Raw genomic sequence first — 21877 nt, 5'->3', positions numbered from 1 at the left:
ATATATATATATATATATATATATATATATGAGCATTTTGAACCTCACTTTTAAGCCAGTGTAAGTCTATTTTTTTTATTATTTAAGAGCAACAGTTATAATGAAGAAGATAAGCCTCACCAGTGACACCCCTATTCCTGTTAGAACATATAGGATGCAGCTGTGAGAATCACTTACTTCTAATACTCAAACCTTAATCTTTAGCAATTTTTCAGTGTATTATATTTCATGTATAAACCGAGACACCCCAGTTTATCCAGGTATTGCACAGAAAGCTAGTGTCCTATATTCCTAGCCATGTTGTGCTCCAAATATAGTAATTGTGCTTCTTATCTACATATATTTCCAGTTCTCTTATTTGTCCCATTATTCTTCTGAGTTTTCTATGTAGATGTATAATGAATGGCATGCTTACTTGTTAATTAAATGTTGTTGTTATTATTATCATCAACATAATTTTTTCTTCACCACTGTGGTGAAGCACAGTGCTGGACAGTAGGGAAGCAGCTTATATAAATAAATAGTATGCAAGGTAGCAATGGAATGGGTGCTGATGTGAAACAAAAATGGACAGAGTCCTGCTCCTGAGATCTAACAATGATTCTTGTGGATGTGTATAAAATATTTTGTTACGTTCATTCTTGCCCAGAAGTCTACCTATGGATATTTAAAGACAGACAAATCTGTACCTGTAAATATTAGATAATGTTAATGTTTTGGCGCTATAATTAATACTGGGTAAACATTGTTAGTACAATATCTTAATCTTAACTGATTATGCTTTCGTGTTTACAGATGGGTTCTCCAAGCCTGTAGGTGACTCCTCAGACTCTAGCCAGCCTGGAGGAACCAATGTCCTTCAAGGATCTGGAATATGCAAATGGTTCAATGTTAGAATGGGCTTTGGCTTTCTCACCATGACCAAAAAAGAAGGCGTTGATCTGGAGATACCTGTAGATGTGTTTGTGCACCAGGTAAGAGCAATTATATGTGTTTTTCCCTAAGGTATATTACATTATCATTTAGACAAAAAGCTTTTCATTATGTAGATGACACTGTTAGAGAGTTAATCTTCTCAAATGTCAATTGCACCAGACTGGCCACAGAATATTTAGATTAATCTGAATGCATAAGGGGGTCTATTTATCATATGAGAAAAGTCTGACCTAAATCCTACAAAAATGGGCCATTTTTACAATATTTATGTTTTTTTCCTATTTATCAAGCAGGTGAACAATATCGCTGACTATCGTAAGTGTTAGGAACTCCTCCAATGCTTTACCATGCAAAGCATGGAAAAGCCTATTTATCAAGGACAGCTGCAGTTCAAGTACGTCACTGTCCTCTGATAGCTAATGCCATCTCAGGGTGTCGTTAGCCATGAATGATCACAGGAACAGATGCTTTATTATTACACTAAAGCATTCTTCCTGTTTTCCATTTTTTTCCATCTAGTTTTTATTTTAAAATAAAAAAAATATTTATTATTTAAATTAATCTGAAAGTGGAAGCCTGAGTTGGGCTTCCCATTCCAGAGCACATGTGGAAACTGATAAGACAACTCATGCATGCAATCTTTGACACCTAACTCGCCTGGCAAGCAGTAAGACTACTTTTATCACTGCCAGCCAGTATTGCCAGGGAGCCGAGGAAGAATCAGATCCTCAGTTGACCTTTTTTGATAAACTGCAGTAACAGGAAGTCTTCATTCAGTATTAATAAATATACCCCTATGTTTCTGACCTGTTGTGTGTATGCTGTGAAGGCTAATGTAGCAGAACCTATGTGCATCCTTATTGTCAGAATTGGTATGTGGGTGACAGTTCAAGATTCCTCTGAAGGGGCACAAACCAAAATACTTAGTTCCATGAAAGTAGGGGCACTTAGGTCTTGAATGCCCACAATGTTTTCATGGGTTTCCTCCATGTCCTTAGGTTTCCTCCCACAATCTGAAAACATACTGGCAGGTAAATGGGCTTCTGACACTTGTGATGGTTCATGGAACACCTTACATTTTGATTCAACTATCTTTTTCACAAAGTGCTCATATATAGTATCACTATATGTCAGAAAACTTTGCAATCACATTTCAGGGTGAGCAGTTTGGATTGTTGTCATTATGTTGAATGAAATTTGGGAAGAATTATGGGAAATTGTGTCTTTTTATACTTCAGCTCATTCTCTCTATACAATGCTCAAAAAAGATGTTAATTCTACTGTGCTATTAACAGAAATTCCATTCTGCCCTAAAAAAATTATATAAAAGTCTATTTAAACATATTTCAAAATTTGATAATGGGTCTGGTCACAAAGGGGTGAAAACCCTGCAGCTTTACAACAGTAGAAGATAACTAGTTGTTTGTATTTATAAAATAAAGCTGATGGGTCTATTGTGTCATTTATCTTGCATGGTGACTAGGTAGATATCTCTGAATTACATATATGGATACAAACCAACGTAAAATCTACTATAATAACAAGCAAGCACCATGTATTGTGATTTTAGTTGTGACACCCCAGATGTTTATCTGTATAAAACAAAATTCATTTAAAACAACTGCAATCTTATCTGCTGTTATCAGTTGTGTGTATTTACATATCTCTCCTGTGATGAGACCACCTGAAGGGAACGGAGTGAATCTCTAGGGATGAAGCACATGTAGAGGAGTCTTCCTAACCTTTGCTTGACCTATGCATTCCCAAGAGATTTTGGAAGTGTGTGGGTGGGATACTGGTAATATCTCATTTTATTGTCCAGAATGTCTAATTTCCTCCTTGCAGCCACTAACATTGCTAACACATCAAAAGCTCAGATAGTTTTGTCCTGGCCAGAGCCACCTAACCTCCCACCAAAGAGCCACATATTTCCTATCCCAATATCTCTTGTGTACACAGGACATGGACTGAGATAAGACATCCTGCAGAAACAGAAGATAACATCCAAATTACATTGTGTTCACCAGACCCTTAAGTAGGATACAATGGGCACAGTGATAAATGTTTCACATTGCAAATATAAACATGTCTTTACAAAGTATCTGCTCTAGCATCCTGCGTTTCCATAGCAGCAACAATGGGTAGAGTTATGCAAATGAGATCACACACAGTAATGCTAGCTGTAGTTTATGGGCACATTTACTGCAAGTCATTCACTATTCTATAAAACTGAAGCCTGATAAAGTTTGTCATCACGCTAATGTGCACATTGCATGCCAGCGCAAAGACATAACTTAATCACACTCACCCATTCAGTACCCTCTATATGCTACAAGTCAGGTGAGCGAGTGGTGCATTTAGGTGACACATGCACCCTCCTTGTGCAACAGCATACAGTTCATGGGTGAGGGGCAGAGAGCGACACAATATACATAGTATTATACGTAATTTTATAGGAGGTGTCATATTTTAAAAAGGTTCAGGATTATATATGTCATTTAAAATTACATTACACTGTTGTTAACACTCTGGTTTTAAGTACACTATGGGGGTCATTCAGACCCGGTTGTTAGCGCCGATGCGCTCAGACCGGGTCGATGGCCCCCCATCACCCCGTTTTCTGGGGAGCTGCCTGACGCCACTCTGCCCCAAAATGGCAGCAGCCTGTCAATCAGGCTGTGGCGTCCGGGCTTTATGAGTGAGCTTGCAGAAGGAGATCTGCCTATGCACAGTACAGATCTTCAAACATTGGAGTTCTATGGAAACCATTGGGTTCGCAGACAATTCTGAATCATCTGAATCTGTATCCATTTACATACCCTATGTAAATGGATCTTACAATATATGAAACATTATAAGAACATTTCTTCATTCTTTCTTCTTCCTTTTCTGACATCACAGGGCCTGATTCACTAATGTACGCAACTGTGATTACACATGCAATTGGCCGATTGTAGCGTTCTGTGCATGCATCTTAGTGTGCGTGGGTGAACTAGCTATTGCGATCGTGACTGTGATCGCAGAGGCTAAACAGACCCCTTGAAGATTGATTGACAGGAAGCATTGTTTGTGGGTGGTGACGGGCGGTCGTCGGGGTAACACAGGCATGCCAGTGCGTTCGCACACTGTTGCAGGGGCATGCATAAATTATCCACTGCAATGCCATATGCAGTCTGAGGTCTCATAGTGTGCGTGTTTGTAAGCAATTTCTGAGTAAGGTCAGAGCTTGTGCGTGTGAGGCTGCGATGGTTCTCGATTATAGCAATGGTTTTGCTATTCTGCTAAGTATTACGGATGTGTGTAAGATAAAGTGTGCGTTCTTATGTAGTGCTGAGTTTGCATTGTGACCTCAATGCATTAGCATACTATCGCAGTTGAACTGCGTGCGTACGCAATATTGCAATCCGTTGGAAATTAGGCCCATAGAGACACACCACACAAAGAGCTAGTAAGCAGTTATTTCCCTGTAGTGATGCTTTTATTAAGCAGAGAATGATCTCTGGAGCTCATTCAGACCCTCTCGCTATGATGCGAACGCTCGTAGCTAACCAATAGTTGCGATCTGAGTATGCATCGCAATGCGCGTGCGCGAAACACAGCAAGAGATCGGGAAGCGTACGCTCGCCCAGCATAGACAGCCCAGTTGAATGAGTGACAGGAGAAGCCGTTTGTGGGTGGTGACAGGGGCAGGCCACTAGAAACAGGGGAGTGGAGGTGTGAACGCAGGCGTGCCTGAGTGTTCCAACGCCATTACCGAGGCGTTCAGAAATAACAGGCAGCGTCATTGTACACGTCACCTGGTTGAAATACACACTTAAGTGATCGTAGTGATAGCGGCAGGGTATAGTCTACCTTAAGCACTGCGATCGCATCGGATGGTGCTCGATGTACCAATGGTTACAAGCACTTCCAGGAGATAACGTGCGCAAGTGGGCATCTTATGAATGCCTGGTGGGCGTCTGCATACAGTACACATAGTGATTGCACGCAAAGGCATAGTGGGCATGCTAATGCCTAGCCGTACGATCGCCTGCCTTGCTGGGCGTGAGCTGCATTTACATACGTTGGGAGCGAGCGAACACATCTAGCAAGAGGGTGTGAATGAGCTCCTCTGTCCACAGGGAGAACAAAATAATTGCCCTCTGGCAGACTACTGATGGCACTTGTAGGTAACAGTGCAATATGGCAGAATATCACAATCCAATGAGTTCATTAAGTAGAAAATTAGGGGATCATTCAGACCCACTCGCAAGCGGCAGTACGCTAGCAAATGGGTCGATGGTCCCCAATGCGCATGCGCGAGACTCGGCGAACGAAGGACTTTCCATCGCTCTGGTCTCGCACCAAAGGGGGCGTGCTGTCGATGTTGATTGACAGCACGCCCCCTTTGGTGGGCGTGCCGGGGGCGTGCCTGCCAGACGGAGGCGTTCCCATGGGAACGCCTACCGTCTCAAGCCGGCCCCACTGACATCACTAGTGATGTCAGTGGGAGTGATTTGGGCTCTGATAGAGCCAAAATCACTCCAGGGCTTGTGGTTGAGAAACCCGACCACAGGGTTTCACTCGCAAGTCCGATGGTCGCGATGGTCAAGACCATCGCGACCATCTTGTTGGACGCTCGTATATGTTGTGGGTGGTGACCCACAGCTATACGAGCGTCCAGGAGGGCGCTCCATTTTAATGGAGGAGGGCCCTGATTCAGAGCGAGCGCTCTGGTCAGAGCGTCCGGCTCTGAATCAGGGCCTTAATTTGCTTATCACATAATTTTATCATGAATGTTTCCTTTGTTTTATGCATGATATAGTAGGGAAGAAGCTGATTACTTATCTGTATCTATCGATTTATATTGTTTTTACTCACTTGTCTGTACTGTGATGCATTTCTGGTATAATGATAAAACTGAGTGAAAACATTATGGCCTTAATTCATACTTGCCTACTTTTGAAAAAGCATTTCAGGGAGATTGTGAAAGCAGCACCTATGAGCGCATGTTACAGTGGGCGTGTTCTGATAAATCTGAGAGGCGTGTAATAAACCTGACTTACATCCCAATGTAAACCAGACCAAAAGCAGTTAGTAAGAATTATTTGTTGATGAAAACACACTCATACTTTTCAGAAATTCATAGGGATCATTGGGGGTCATTCAGACCCACTCGCGAGCGGCTGTCCGTGCCGGGGGGGTAGCTGCCAGACGGAGGCGTTCCCAAGGGAACGCCTACCGTCTGAAGCCGGCCCCACTGACATCACTAGTGATGTCAGTGGGAGTGATTTTGGCTCTGATAGAGCCAAAATCACTCCTGGCCTTGCGGTTGAAAAAACCAACCGCAGGCTTTTACTCGCAGTTCCGATGGTCGCGATGGTCAAGACCATCGCGACCATCATTTTGCACGCTCGTATATGCTGTGGGTGATGACCCACAGCTATACGAGCGTCCAGGAGGAAGCTCCATATTAATGGAGGTGGGCACTGATTCAGAGCGAGCGCTCTGGTCAGAGCGTCCGGCTCTGAATCAGGGCCATTGTGCCTTATAATAACCAATGCAAGGAAATGACACTAATGATCCCATTTGAATGTATATATCTCTGTTTTTTAATATAACAGCTTCATAATGGGGGTAAGGATGAAATGAGGGAGATTGCTAGACTCTTCAGGGAGACAGGGAGATTGCTACTATTTCAGGGAGTCTCCCTGACAATGAGGGAGAGTTGGCAAGTATGCCTTAATTTAAAGCTTTTATAACCATTCTTACTGTATATCCTCACTTCTTTGCAGTCACCTCTACTTGCTGAGCAGCCAGAGCTGCAAATGTAGATATTTATCTTTATTTAAATGCTGGTTTACTACTAAAATACATATTTATTCTGGGTGTTTCTTTGTTTGTCTGTCTGCCTTCAAACTTCCTATTTGGCCAAAGTTAATCCATACATGGTTAGATCAATATCTGAGAGGTAATCTAAAGATAACTCATATCTCTGCAAACACTAGGCTGAAAGTTAAGGTTTATCTAGAAATAAGCCTCATGGTTGTAACATGAAGACAAATCTTAGTAGAGATTAGATAACTGTTTTGTACAGCAATGTAGATGGGATGTAGTCAGGAAGCTGACGGTCTAAATGCCGACCGCCGGCTTCCCGACTGTCAAATCCAGGGCTGGCTCTAGGCATGTTCCACCTGAGAGGCCGCACATGGGCGCCATCTACAGTGGGCGCGCTGATTTTCTGCCGCCATTTTCCCTGGCTGGCCCAGCCCTGTCATTGCTGTGTGCTGTCATGCCGGGCTCTGCCCACCCACCCCACTGCTGCGCTTTCACATTGGACACACCCATGGTGCCACAGCCACCCTATACCACCACCAGCCGCTGCCAGTCCCTCCTCCAAGATTGGACTGGGGGGGCCGGGTGTGATGTCACACGCCATCCCTGCCCGTGGCGCGCAGTCTCCAATTCTGGTGGGTGGTGGCAGGGGACACTGGCTTAAGTGCTAGCGTGAGCGGGCAGATAGACGGCCACCGCCACTGGCCATGGGTTGGGACCACTGCGTGGGGCTCAGTGTCAGCAGTCTGCACCCTGAGCATTGGGTGGATGCGGAGGCCCGGAGAGGAGACGACGTCGACCTACAAGGGCGGCTGTGCGGACACTGCGGAGTGGAGCCTGATGGACGGAGACGGTCAGTATTAGTATAGTAGCCAAAACTTCCCATTTTGGACTCTCAGGCCTTGCCTACCTGTCTCCTCTTGTAATTTTTAGAAGGCCAGCGGTATCCAACTTACATTTCTGTATTGGTGTCCTACTGGACATCCATGTGATAATTAGATCCATAGGGAAAGCAGAGACCTAGGGATCTCTCCCACATACATCACAGTAACCACCCTCATAGGAGTCAGGAGTATACAGAGGCATGATCACTGCTGTTTCCTGCATCAGTGAGGTTGAATGTAGTTCACGGTTAAAGAAGAGTCCATTAATAGTACATGGTAAACTTCATGAATCATTGTGTTTTGAGGCTGGCATATTGGCTGAGAGAAGTATAATTAATTGCCACAGGCCTTCCCTCCTCTGTCCCCAAGCTTTCTGTGCTAAATTAGTGCAATACTGCAGGCGCTGTGTCTATACCAAAATTTGATTTGCTGCAGCCACAGCAGAATAGGAGTAAGAGTAGTACCTTGTGCGATATAGGGGAAAGGGGGTGAGGGGCGAAAATGGCTGTATGAGGATATATTTTATACCCTTATATGCCCCCATATACTACTATGTAATAATATATAAAGTTTAACACATCTTGGATAACTGGGGCTTGTGAGGGGATGGGATGCCGGCACTTGGGATCCCAGCAGTCAGAATCCTGATGCCGGCATCCCGACAGAGTTATGATACTGACACCTGTCGGTAGGTATCCTAACCCTCCCCCTCTTCCTACCCTAACCCTCCCTTCCCGGTGCCTAAACCTAACCTCCCCCTAAGTGCCTAAACCTAACCTCCCCTTTAGTGCCAAACAATAATCCTCCCCCTAGTGCCTAATCCCTAACCCTCCCCCTAGTGCCTAACCCTAACCCTCCCCTTAGTGCCTAACCCTCCCTCTAGTGCCTAACCCCTAACCCTCCCCCTAGTGCCTAACCCTAACCCTCCCCCTAGTGCCTAACCCCTAACTCTAACACTCCCCCTCTTCCTACCCTAACCCTCCCTTCCCGGTGCCTAAACCTAACCTCCCCCTAAGTGCCTAAACCTAACCTCCCCTTTAGTGCCAAACCCTAATCCTCCCCCTAGTGCCTAATCCCTAACCCTCACCCTAGTGCCTAACCCTAACCCTCCCACTAGTGCCTAACCCTCCCTCTAGTGCCTAACCCCTAACCCTCCCCCTAGTGCATAACCCTAACCCTCCCCCTAGTGCCTAACCCCTAACTCTAACACTCCCCCTACTTACCTTCGAGATGCTGGCAACGGGATTCTGATAGGTGTTGGGATTCCGAGAATCCGGAATCCCCGCAGTCGGGATATTGATCGCATCCCCTTGTGAGGCTAAATAAGCATAATGGCTATATTGGACATACTAATTATATTCTGGCATATAGGCTATAGGGCATGTTGGGTTGATGGCATGTGAAGCTGTATGGACGTATTGGCAATATGGAAGTCAGTGTCCCTAAAATTTTCCTACATCCCTAAGTGTTAAGAGGAATGAGAGTGATTGCAATTTGCTACAAAATGTTATTGATAGAAGATTAACTAACCACTTATAGAATTACATTATATATTCTCTTTCACTAATAATGCAGTAAGGAGGGGAATTTCATTGTGCAGTTGGTCAATATTGAAAACTACTCTTAACATAGTCGCTACCCAGTTACTGCCCAGAAAAACGTCCAATTCACTGAAAGAACGATCCAGCAATATCTATACGCATTTGCAATCTCCATTCATGTGCTTATGCCTGGTCTGGTACATGCTCAGTCACCAATTTTATTTTACGGCACATGCATAGTATGCAGATATCCACGAGGTCCGTCTGCCTTTTCCAGCATTCGTCTGAGAATCAGGCCCATAGTTACTTACTAAAACTGCCACGTTTACTTACTAAAACTGTCACGTTTAAATCAGTTACATTTAATTGTAACGTCGATTCTACCACAGCAAGTAACAACTAGACCTGTTTGCACAAGAGCAAACACTCAGCATCTGCCAGGCCAAAGAATAAAAGCTCTAACAAAACTGGCTTATATCATCAATGTTTATAGGCGAAACTAGACATTTGGTAATGGGAGGTCAAAGCGGGGCTGCCAAGACTCGCTGGGCCTCGGTAAGTGAATGTGCTAATCATGGGATGGTTGCTGGCACTGGCAGGCAGGCTGTGTGCGCAGTGTGCACTGCTGGCGTTCAGCACCCCACCACATACAGACTGCCTGCCAGTGCCAGCAGCCAGCCCATGAGTAAAAAAACGGTGAAGTGTGTGGTGCACTCCACACAACACACTTCACTGTTCTTTTACTCATGGGCTTGCACTGGCAGGCAGGCCAGGCTGTAACTAATACATCTAGAAAGTCAGATTTGGCGTAGTAATGACCTTTCAGTGGATTCAAATACTTTCAAAATTGCCTCCTGTTAGACTAGAGGACCAGAATCCAAGTATACTTTAGCTGCCATTTTACAGCATTTTAGCTGCCCTTCAATATCTATGAGAGAGGGCTGTTCTATCCACTATACAATACAGTGTTTTAGGGCCCCCCTACACCCTGGTGCCTTCTGCAAGGCGAGGTCCAGCTAGTGGCCCTCAGTCCCATGCAGGTCAGGCCAGGAGAATAGTCAATTACAAGTTCCCAGTGTCCCTATGTATTGAGGATATGTATATAAATAATGTACTATGTTATATAAATATGTGGAGCTCATTATTTAATACAAGCTGTGTGTATGTGACCATTTTATTTTCACCAAAGCATGTGTGTTGTGTCAGTAAATAATTCCAAAGGTCCAAGTATCAAATATTTTTTTTTCTAATAAGATAATTGTTTTTGGAAAAGATCCTATTTCCAGTTTTTGTTCAAGTGCAAATAGTTGCAGCAAGCTCTCAGTGTGGATGAGGAGTTTGTGTATATATGAGTGGAATAGGATTAGGTAAAGAGTAGGCAGGTACTTGTTTCTTCACCATTTATTATTGATTAAATAAATGTTTTTCATGGTATTTAATGAAGTATTATTTACTTATGTGTACTGCCATCTATATACTGTAGTATGCACTTTTATAGATAGCTATCGTCAGATGGTCACAGTATCATGTGAAAGTTATAGGACAGTTTAACCAGTTCTTGTCTGAGGCTATTCAAGATTTTTCTGTGGCAAGTAACTTTGTTCAGCACTGCCATAGAAGCAAGCAAACATTTGTACAGAAGTCATTACTAATGGGGTAATTCAGCTTCGAACGGAATTGGGGGGGGGGCTCCAACATTTCTCGCACAGGGTGCTGGAACACCTGGAGCCGGCCCTGGTCAAATCCCGGCAAGGTACTAATGACAGGTGTCAAAAACCCGACGCCTGTCATTAGACCTACGCCAGGAGCCCGACGCCCAGCATACTGAACGAAGGTTAGGGGGGGAGGGTTAGGTTTTAGGGCTAGGCACCCCCCCGGGAGGGTTAGGTTTAGGCTAGGGGTAGGGGAGGTTACGGTTAGGCACCCCCCGGGGGAGGTTAGGGCTAGGCACCCCCCTGGGAGACTTAGGTTTAGGCTGCGGGGACGGGAGGTTAGTTTAGGCACTTATAGGGGGGTTAGGCACTTGGGGGGGATGTTAGGGTTAGGCACCCCTAAGGGAGGGTTACGGGGGAAAATAGGGTTAGTCATACCAGGGCCGCAATTAGGGGGCGGGGCTGAAGATGCACGTGCACCGGGTGCGCCGCTGCACCCAGCAACAGTGCCCTCCAGCCCAGCGCCGCAGGGAGACTCTAAGGCAGGCGCCCGCTGAGATTTTATTACCAGCGGGCGCCCGGCTCTTCTCTGCAGCGCCGTGCTAGCCGGAGGCTGGAGTTCTCTCCTGAACTCCAGCTTCCGGCTCTCCCCACAGGCACTATGGGAGAGACATAATGACGTCTCTCCCATAGTTCCGAGGAGCAGCCGGGCGGACCCAACGGTGGCGGTCACAGGAGCGGGGTTTAAGGTAAGTATTTCTTTTTTTGTGTGAGTGTAAGCGGCACTACGGGGGCATTACCAGGGGGACTACAGAAGCATTACCAGGGAGGACTACAGGGGAATTACCTGGAGCATTATCAGGGGGCACTATGTGGGCATAACCAGGGTGCACTACAGGGGCATTAACAGGGGGCACTACAGGGGCATTATTAGGGGGCTTTACATGGGAATTATCAGGGGGCACTACAGGGGGATTACCAGGGGGCTCTACAGGGCATTACCAGGGGGCACTACAGGGGAATTACCAGGGGGCTCTACAGAGGCATTAGCAGGGGGCTGTACATGGGCACTACAGGGGTGTTACTAAATGGGCACTACAGGGGCATAACTAGGGGTATTACTACATGGGCACTACAGGGGCATTACCAGGAGGCTCTACAGGGGTATTACAAGGGGGCAATACAGGGGCATTACTAAATGGGCACTACAGGGGCATTACTAGGGGTATTACTACATGGGCACTACAGGGACATTACTATATGGGGACTACAGGGGCATTACTATTTGGGCACTACAGGGGCATTACTATGGGGGCATTACCATGTGGGCACTACAGGGGCATTACTATGGGAACATTACTATATGGCCACTAGTACAGGGGCACTACCTCAGTGGGCATTACTATAGGTGCACTACTGAAGGGGCATTACTATGGGGGCACTGCTGCGGGGGAATTACCATGGGGAGGGGGGCGCCAAATTACTGTCTAGCCCTGGGTGACAAAAACAATAGTTTCGGCCCTGGTTATACTTACCTTATTAGCGATCGGGATCTTCACTCCTGCTGGGCTTCCACTGTTGGGATATTACATACTACACCCGCACAGGGCAGCTATATAAAGCTGGCAATATACATGCTGTAATATCAAAGCTGTTACTAGGCAATTGGCCCAATATCGCAGCATGTGTGGCATATAAACACAATGCCCAATAATGATCCTATTGAGAGCGAGAGGATTGTTGTCCAGCATGTTCATAAATGCAGTGAATTAATGATCACAGATGGTCTCTCCTGACCAGCCGACAAGACCCCAATGAAGCCAGCAGTGACCCATCCAATAGGCCCCATGGGCAGAACACAGCAGTATCTCATCCACTTTGGTCACATACATGTGCTTCCAAATTGGACATTATTATTAATAATATTGTTAAAATGTACTTGTACAGTGCCGGCATACTCTGTACAGCTAAATGATGGACAAACCCTACTAATGCAAGACTGGATATTAATAGGAGGGCAATGCTCAAAGTTTGCAAACCATAGGATTAATCATTTTGAACAGTGCTGAATTGTGTGTAGGCAGCTTATAAACGTTTAATAATGTGCTACAGTGAGTTGTATCCAATCAATATAGCACCCTTAATTAGATGAGCTAAAGTAATTGAACATTGCACAGAGCACATGGCTACCTGCATATTTTGCAGCCCTTTCTTCCTTTGTAAACCTCTTTCCCCTCCCCCTTCTCTGTTAGGAATGCAGGGAATGTATAGCATGTCTGAGATCCCTTTGTTCTTATACTGGGATAGTCAGAATATCCGCTCTCTGTCATAAGCTGGGAAACCCTGCACCCCCCACCTGGAGAGAAGGAAATGGCCTTTACACATTTATTAGCATGAATGCCTAACAGGGGATTCCCCATGCTTACAGAACAACCTACACCAATGGTGTTATGGCATATTGCGTGAATATGTGGCAACTTATCAGTACTTATCAAGAAATAAATTAATTAATAGATTAAAATACACAATATTATTAGACTTTTAAAAATGTAACTATCCAATAGCTTTGAATACCCAATGTTCCTTGAGTACAATTTCTGTTAAAGCCAGTGTTTCATAAAGTAATCCTGTGTTTTTTTTTTTAATTTTTATACACTTCTCCTATTCCCTCTTTTTAATCAAGCAATACTTTTCCTATCTCACCCATAGAGCAAACTGCACATGGAAGGTTTCCGCAGCCTGAAGGAGGGGGAGTCTGTGGAATTCACTTTCAAAAAATCTTCAAAGGGCTTGGAATCCGCAAGAGTGACAGGGCCAGGGGGTGCCCCCTGCATAGGAAGTGAGAGGAGACCTAAAGTAAAAGGGCAGCAAAAAAGGAAGCCAAAGGGAGACAGGTAAGGAGAAGAACCACTTTACAGTTACATACAAATTCAAATAGATATCAGAGCTAAATATCAATGCATTGCCTATTTAAGATGCTGAATAATTGTCCATCACTGTTTTTCCAACTATTTATTCAGTTTAGGAAATCTAAACTTTATTCAATTCTTTAAAATGTATTTATTTGACATCTGTAGTGCATTTCAAATGACCAGGGTTTTATTTGGAGTGACAATGTCCTAGAGATAGATTTACTAAAGCTTCTAAAATGAAAAGTGGTGGTGTTGCCAACAGTAACCAATCAGATTCTGTCAGTCATTTTCTAGGATGCTATAGAGAAATGATAGCTACAATCTGATTGGTTGCTATGGGCAACACCACCACTTTTAATTTTTAGAAGCTTAAGTAAATCTACCTCCTAGGCATAATAGATCCTACATTACTGACTGAGTAACACCATGTTTGTAACTTTCTTTTCAACATGCCACCCTTATGGGGAAACAGATGGATGGTGGAAGTAAATGTAAAAAAGATAATCAAAAATTATTTCTACACTGCCCCATGTATATGGCTACCCAAGGCATTAAATGCACACATTTCCTACCTGGTTTCTATACAATGTAGTAGTAATTTTGTTTTAGAAATGTATAGTGTTCATTACATCTATGCATCTTAAAGCTGTCCACGTACACACAGATATTGCCTGTCAAACATGGGATCATTGTTTAATATTTCCCCACTTATGTAACCTATATGGACAAGATCCAGGGGGAGATGTGCTAAGCCTTGGATAGAGATAAAGTACCAACCAATCAGCTCCTAACTGTTATTTATCAAACACAGCCTGTACAGTGACAGTTAGGAGCTGATTGGTTGGTACTTTATCTCTCTCCAAGGCTTAGTACATCTCCTCTGGTCATTCAAATCCTCGGATAAGAATTATTTCTGTTATGACTGGGTTGACTGACCGTGTTCTTTTTATTGCATTTTCCAACATGACCAATAGTGATGCAGTTAACTTTATCAGAATGTTATCAGGTGCTGCAGTTGTTCATTGGATCATACGTGTTAGAATCAGACCAGGTGCCGAAGGCTGTGATATCTCTGTGGGTGTGGTCAGCATATGATGAGAGTATGTTAGCAATGTCTTACGTCAGAAACCCCTCCTCATTTCCTTTACTTTCAACTAATTTAGAATAAATATCCCAATACATATTGGGGGGAGACTTATCGTGCTGCTATAACGCTTCATGCTTCGCCTCTTTACCGAGGTGAAGCAGGAAGCGCTAACGATGATATGTATTAACATCTCATCGGCAGGAGCAGGGTAGTGATAACTCCCCCCTCCGGCGATCCCTGAGACCACAGCAGCGCAGATAATGACATGTCATTCACCGCCCAGACCTCCAATCATACATGGGAAGAAGCGGTATCAGCGCACATAAAGTGCGCTGATGCCACTTCGGCGGGTTAATACATCTCCCCCATTGTCTGCTGATGTTTCCATGTCCCCAAAATACACAACTTAGTACAGTATGTGATGCATGTGTGAACACTTAGACCTAGATGTGGTATTTGACAACTCTTTTCAAGAAGGAAAACAAATGGCAAACTTACCAAGACATAGGGGCCTAATCATTTTCGGGGCCAAGTAATTAAATATGAAACTCACCATGAGTAGCGGCAGTGAATACTTAACTACCAGAGCAATTCAGCATTGCTCTGGTGCGGGGACAGCAGATCCGGAAATTAGCTGTCCCCGCGATCCCTAATACTGTTATCAAAGTAGCAGCGATACTTGCCCCTGCCAATCCTGCCCAGTGCACATGCATCACCTGCACACAGGTGCAGGGCCAGAGGGGTGTGGATGGATCTGATCCTTTTTGACAGCCAAGTGTGCCTTCCCATAGGAAGGGGCTTTGGGAACCAATGCCATTTGAAGATGGCATAGGTTCCCACAGTCAAACTGAATATTAGGCAGGTCCATTGGACCACTAATAATGAATTGGGCCGTTTCTAGAAACGTGTGGAAACTAGAGTTTCTGCATGTGTAACAGGCCCAAAAGTGATCCTGAATAGGCCCCTTAGTGGCCTCATAGACCATAAACAAAACATTTTAATCTATGATACTATTTGTAACATTGAGTCAATGGTTCCATTTTTGAGTAATTCAAAAACCTTTTATTACAAACATAAAATTTACAATGTAACTACAATATAAAAGGTATAAAACCTAATTTATTCTACTATTTAAAAAAACATATATTTTAATACTTTAAACATTTGCAAACTGATTTGTTGATATTGAAAATTGACCAGCTTTACTGAACACTGTAGATTGCCAAATAACATTTACAGTTTTTAAAGCACTTTACGTATGTGAGACATGTAATAAAAGAATGGTACCTTGGGAAAGTGATTTAATCAAAGCGTTTAAAAAATGAAAAAAGTAGGCAGTGTTTAGACATGATTTTCCATCTTTGAAGATTAAGTGATTGGGCAGTGCACAAGTGGGGTCTGCAAACCCATCTCAGAAACGGGGCCTGCTCTTCTTAATGTGACATTAGGTCACAGAAAATTGTACATACCTGTCTGCCAAGTTACCAGACATTGGCCCTCATTCAGAATTGTTCGCTAGATACAAGCGGTCGCTTGTGGTGTGAAGTGCGGCCTCCTGGTCGTTAGCTAAGCTGTGGGTTACCACCCACAGCTCTAGCGAGCGACCAGGTTGATGGTCGCGATGGTCAGGACCATCGCGACCATCGGGGCTTGTGACGAGACCCTAAGGTTGGGTCTCGGCAAGCGCAAGCCCCAGGGAGCTTCCTGCTCTGATCTATCAGGAAGCTCCCCACTGACATCATTGCTGATGTCAGTGGGGCCACCCCCAAACGGCAAGCGTTCCGTTGGGAACGCCTCCGTTTGGCCGGACACCCCCCTGCCCGCCTCCCAAATGGGGCGAGCTGTCAATCACCATCGACAGCTCACCCCCTTTGGTGCGAGACCCGTAGCAACGGAGCGCCCATCGCTAGCTGGGTCTCGCGCATGCGCACGTCGGAGCCGGCTCCGACGTGCGCATACCCAGTGGGCAAACATCAACCCGGTTGCGAGCGCTTGCGACCAGGTCTGAATAAGGCCCATTGTCCTTTGGGTGCCACTAGGACCAGATTAGAGGAATAAATCTAATACTACTGCAGATATTATCCGAAAGAGTAATTAATACATTATATTTTTAGTAACCTATTTTATATTTATTTACAAAAAGCAAATAGACAACCTGTGGTGGCCCTCTTGAATGTTTATCTACATGGAATTTCTAAATCACAAGATAAACTGCTCCTCCATATCTGCAATGCAGCTAAGTCTCTCATTGTGAAGCACTGGAAAGACCCAAATCCACCCTCGCTGTCTGCCCTTGTGGCAAAGTTAACTACATTGCATCTATGGAGAATATCACAAGCTTGCACAACAATTTGTTTACTAAAGCTGGCCACACTAGACCAACTTTCATTCAACCAGCCAACTAGTTGATTGGTTGGAATGAAAATCTGGTAAGGAATGGGAGTAACTGATGATCGGCAATTTTCTCCTAAATGCCAGAAAACAGATGAAAATGGTCATCAGACAAGTTTGTTAAATGTTTGCTCTAAACAATTTGTTCAAACAACAGTTTTTAGTCCATTTTCCGGCGTTTGGGAGCAAATTGCTGATTGTCATTTGCTTTCATTCCTTACCAGATTTTCATTCCAACCAATCAACTAGTTGGGTGGTTGGATGTAAGTTGGTCTAGTGTGTGGCCAGCTTAAGTCTCCCTGGTACCAATCACAATCTCTCATTACTCCCGGTTTCTGCTCTTCCACCCACCCTCTTTTGTTACACTCTTTTTTTTTTCTCTTCTTTTTTTTACTACTTTCTGCTAATAATAAAATGGAGGATCATCCTGGAAAATGGAGGACCATCAAATATTTGTATTATAGTTTTTTATAGGAAGACTTTGTATATGCATATAATATCATTGGTTTTGACTTTATCTTGGGTTAGTGACTTTTTGCATAATCCTGATGTTTTTCCTTTTTTTCCCATAAATCTGTACATTACAATACATATTTCACTTGTCTATTTGTCAGACTACTCCAGTAAAAGTTTTTGTTTTCAAAAAGCATATTGATACAAAAAGTCATGTGTTCATTCTATATTAGTCGCATAATTGTAAAGAAAATGAAAAACAAAGTTATCTGATAGAAAAACAAATTGATAATATGTCAAAATATCCTATAAAATTAGTATGTAGTTTGTTCATCTCTCCTCTCAATTTGTTTATAGTATGATAAATACATACACAAATATATAAGCCGGCGGACCTAATCTTGACAGCCGGCTTCCCGACTGCTTAATCCTGGCGAGGGTTAAATGACAGGCATCTAAATCTAGACGCCTGTCATTTTACCGATGCCAGGTGACCGGCGCCCGGCATCCCGATCGAAGGGACGCCGGGCGCGGATAGCCGCGGGGTGGGGAGGGTTAGGTTTAGAGTTCCCGGGGGGGAACTTAGGGTTAAGCACCCCCCCGGGAGGTTAGGGTTAGGCTAGGGGGAGGGTTAGGTTTAGGGTTCCCGAGGGGGGAACTTAGGGTTAGGCACCCCCCCGGGAGGTTAGGGTTAGGCTAGGGGGAGGGAGGGTTAGGTTTAGGCACCACCGGGGGGATTTAGGGTTAGGCATCCCCCCGGGGGACTTAGGTTTAGGTGGCGGGGAAGGAGGGGTTAGGTTTAGGCACTTAGAGGGGGGAAGGTTAGGGTTAGGCACCCTAAAGGAGGGTTAGTGTTAGGGGGTAAAATAGGTTAGTGAATACTTACCTGGGGACAATCAGGATTTTCATCCTTGTCGGGCTGCCGCTGTCGGGAATTGAACCGTCGGGCATGGGTCCGGCGGTAAATCATACCGATTCCTGTGAAACAAGCTTGACTTTTCACCATATTGTTTTATTGTACTGAATAATGTTGCTTTCAGGTATAATTAACTACTTATTTTAATTGTATCCACTTTGTCCATACAGGTGCTATAATTGTGGAGGGCTGGATCACCATGCTAAAGAATGCAGTTTGCCACCTCAGCCCAAGAAATGCCATTTCTGCCAAAGTACCAGTCATATGGTGGCCCAATGCCCAGTAAAATCCATACAGCCTGTCAATTCACAAGGGAAACCTGACATTGAGGAGTCAAGCCCTGCAACTGCGGAGTAGCCAACACACATTAGGCTAAGTTCACACTACAAGATTTGTCTGCCAATAAAAATAAGATATATTTTGATGCAATTCTGTAGAACAGACATCATTTAGCTTGATGGAGCATGATGTAAATTAATAAAAATGCAGTTTATTAGCACCTCAAGCATATTGTAGCAAAGCACAACACAGTCACAAACATGCACTAGTACAGTGGATCATTTTATTAAATATGTTGGTCCAAGAGGTCAAAAGTAAATGTGCTTTAAGGTTAAACGTCCAAAACAGCAATATAAGTGAATGGACCAATCTGTTCAATTCAACATCATTACACGTAGCATTGACAAGTATTTACTCTTTGTAGAAGATAAAATTTAATTCTATGGAAGTTAATTAAATGCATTGTAAATTGTTCCAAGGCTTTGAGAAAACACTCTTAATGCTCTGTTAAAAGCAAGACAAAGCACCAGGTTTTGTGCTCACCTTTAATAGGCATTGTTTCTCAATGTCCTCGTGTAAAGGGCCTATCAGAGCAGGGCAGACTAATCCGACAGTATGAACTTAGCCTTTACAACAGGAGCAGATCCAGGCAGAACACTGTAAATTCTTGTAAAATGTATCAATCTGTTTTGTTTGAGTAATATAGAGACTTCAAGAGTAGATTACAATGTGGTAAAGGGCAGCTATTAAGTGATTTATCAATGGCATTAACTACAATAGTCACCAAAGAAAAGAAGACTGACTATAAACCAAAGGTAAACTCTGTTTTGCAAGTCAGAGTCAGGTTTACAACTAGCTGCCCTTGTCTGTCTGCTTTGTCTACAATGGTCTGGCAGGTTTTACAGATATAATTGCTATCCAGGTATCTGCAATCTGTACTAATCATATGTGAAGTTATCCTCCACTATGGAAAATAAGACCTTTAGATTTATTGAACTGGAAATTTACCCCAGGTTACCTGTGAGAACACTTTCATTCTTTAAGTTATTCTGCATCCATAGTTTATCAGAAAGATATGTTTACTGCCATAAATGTTTGACTGTACCCATCAAACTAATTCATTCCTAGGTGTCCATTGGTTTACATTGCTGTATGAATTATATATGTGAGTCAACCTTTGTAGTGTCAGCTCTCATTCAAACTTTCCTCAATGCCCCCTGGCTTCTGCCTTCTGTGTTATCAAACTTATATAGGTTACCTTTAATGTGTTTATAATTTCTCTATGTGTTTTCTTATTTTTCAGATTTTCTCTATTTTTGTATATTTTAATCTATATTTCTTTTTTTAAGCCTGCATTTTTTTTTACATAAAAAACACTGTTTTGAACACTGTCAACTTTTACATAAAAACGATCCGTAAATAATGTGCACACTCGTAAAAAGAAAGTGAACAATTTTTTCATTCTCAAAATTAATGCACGTCCCAGACATTCTGGTCTGGAGATAGGTATATGGTATTGCTAAAATGTTTTACTTAAATGGGTCCTTCACCGTCAGATGACTTTTACTGGACTGCACATGCCATCCTAGAATTTTCACTAAATGCCTTGCTCTTTCTCTGCTTTTCAACCATATCCATGGGACAGGCATCTCATTCCCCCTAGGTGTGCACTATATGTCTGATAGAGCCAGGGAAAAATTAGGATCAATTTAGCGAAACTTTCAGAAGGGCATGTACAAATTAATGTAAGAATCAGTAGACTCCAGCGATTTCCTCACTGCGCATGAGCAAAACGCTGGAAAAATGGCCACGGCAGCCATTTTCCGGTGTTTTGAGCAGTGCTAAGAGTCCCGATGCGGGACCTCGGAGAGGTAAGTTTCAGATGATATGGGTGCAGGGAGTGCAGTGCGGGCCCCCCCTGGACCCATGTGCAGCGCACACTCTGCATAAAGAGAAGAGAGATAATCATTTATTGATTAATAAATATTTTTGGGGGGCTGGATTTTTTATATTAGCTTATTACTGCAATATGGTAAGATTCACTAAAATGGAACAACGGAACTACATTCACTATTATAACAGGGGTTATCTGCGAAGGAGACCTAGCTTGAAACCCACAAAGGTACGAGCCAAAACTAACTAAATTGTCCCTCCCATAATAACTCGCAATGCCTGCAGCTGCACATAGCCCATGCGCTTCATTACTCTCTCTCTAAGGGGCCTATTTATCAAGCGTTTTATAATAAAATTATGCAGGAAATGCATATTCTGCATAATTTTATAATTGTTGCTATTTACTATTAGAATAATGAGGAGATTTCACAGAAATCTCATGCAGAAGGCTAATTAGTGCTGCAAACTGCAGTCCCATTATTATCAATGGGGACTGCAGTCTGACCCCTATCTAGCAAAATCCGAAAAGCTTGGCCCTGTTAGTTTACCTATCTTCAGATGCTATCTTCATGTGTAAATCGTTTTAAGCTTATAGAGTCTAATGCTGGGTACACACTGGCCGATCAATTGATCGGCCAATTTATCGTGTCCCCGTTGGCCAGTGTGTACAGACGATATGTCTGTGATTGGCTGTGCTGCACAGCCAATGAACAGATATTTCTGCAGACATATCTGTCCATCGGCAAGTGTGTATGGATGATCAGCCAATCGCCCATACACAGGGCTCCGGCACAGCTCCCCATCCACAGCAGCCCAGCACACGCTGCTGTGTGCTGGGCTGCACTGGGAGACTGTCCGAGCAGTCTCCTATGCCAAAGGGGGGGAGCGATCACGCTGATCGCGTCCCCCATTGGCTGTGGGCAGGGCTGAGGGGCACACAGCGCCCCCCTCCCCAGGGAGCAGGGCCGCATCACAAATGTTTTTTTTGTTCCCCGAAGGGGGCATGGCCACACCTTCTGTGATTAGGTCACGCCCCCTACCCGACCCCAGACCGGCTCGACCCGCTGCAAAATGCAGATGGTGGTCATTCAGTGTGTATGAACGACCATCATCTGCACA

General features: G+C 43.8%; 1 protein-coding gene across 1 annotated transcript; it reads left to right on the top strand.

Annotated features, from left to right (window-relative positions):
* Positions 1 to 896: 896 nt before the first annotated feature.
* On the top strand, positions 897 to 18943 carry LIN28A (lin-28 RNA binding posttranscriptional regulator A). Its single transcript, XM_088442135.1, has 3 exons — positions 897 to 974; positions 13537 to 13721; positions 18757 to 18943. The coding sequence occupies exons 1-3, from the start codon at positions 897 to 899 to the stop codon at positions 18941 to 18943; spliced, it is 450 nt and encodes a 149-aa protein (XP_088298261.1).
* Positions 18944 to 21877: the final 2934 nt, after the last annotated feature.

The sequence above is a fragment of the Taudactylus pleione genome, unplaced genomic scaffold (genome assembly GCF_031769625.1).
Source record: "Taudactylus pleione unplaced genomic scaffold, aTauple2 ptg000305l, whole genome shotgun sequence".
NCBI classification, from domain to species: Eukaryota; Metazoa; Chordata; class Amphibia; order Anura; family Myobatrachidae; genus Taudactylus; species Taudactylus pleione.
The sequence above is the reverse complement of the archived record's forward strand: the minus strand, read 5'-3'. Positions and strand labels throughout refer to the sequence as shown.

Coding starts and splice junctions, on each gene's coding strand:
- LIN28A (XM_088442135.1), top strand. CDS start 897: ATGGGCTTTGGCTTTCTCACCATGACCAAAAAAGAAGGCGTTGATCTG. Junction 975..13,536: donor TAGATGTGTTTGTGCACCAG/GTAAGAGCAATT, acceptor TCTCACCCATAG/AGCAAACTGCACATGGAAGG. Junction 13,722..18,756: donor AGGAAGCCAAAGGGAGACAG/GTAAGGAGAAGA, acceptor TTGTCCATACAG/GTGCTATAATTGTGGAGGGC.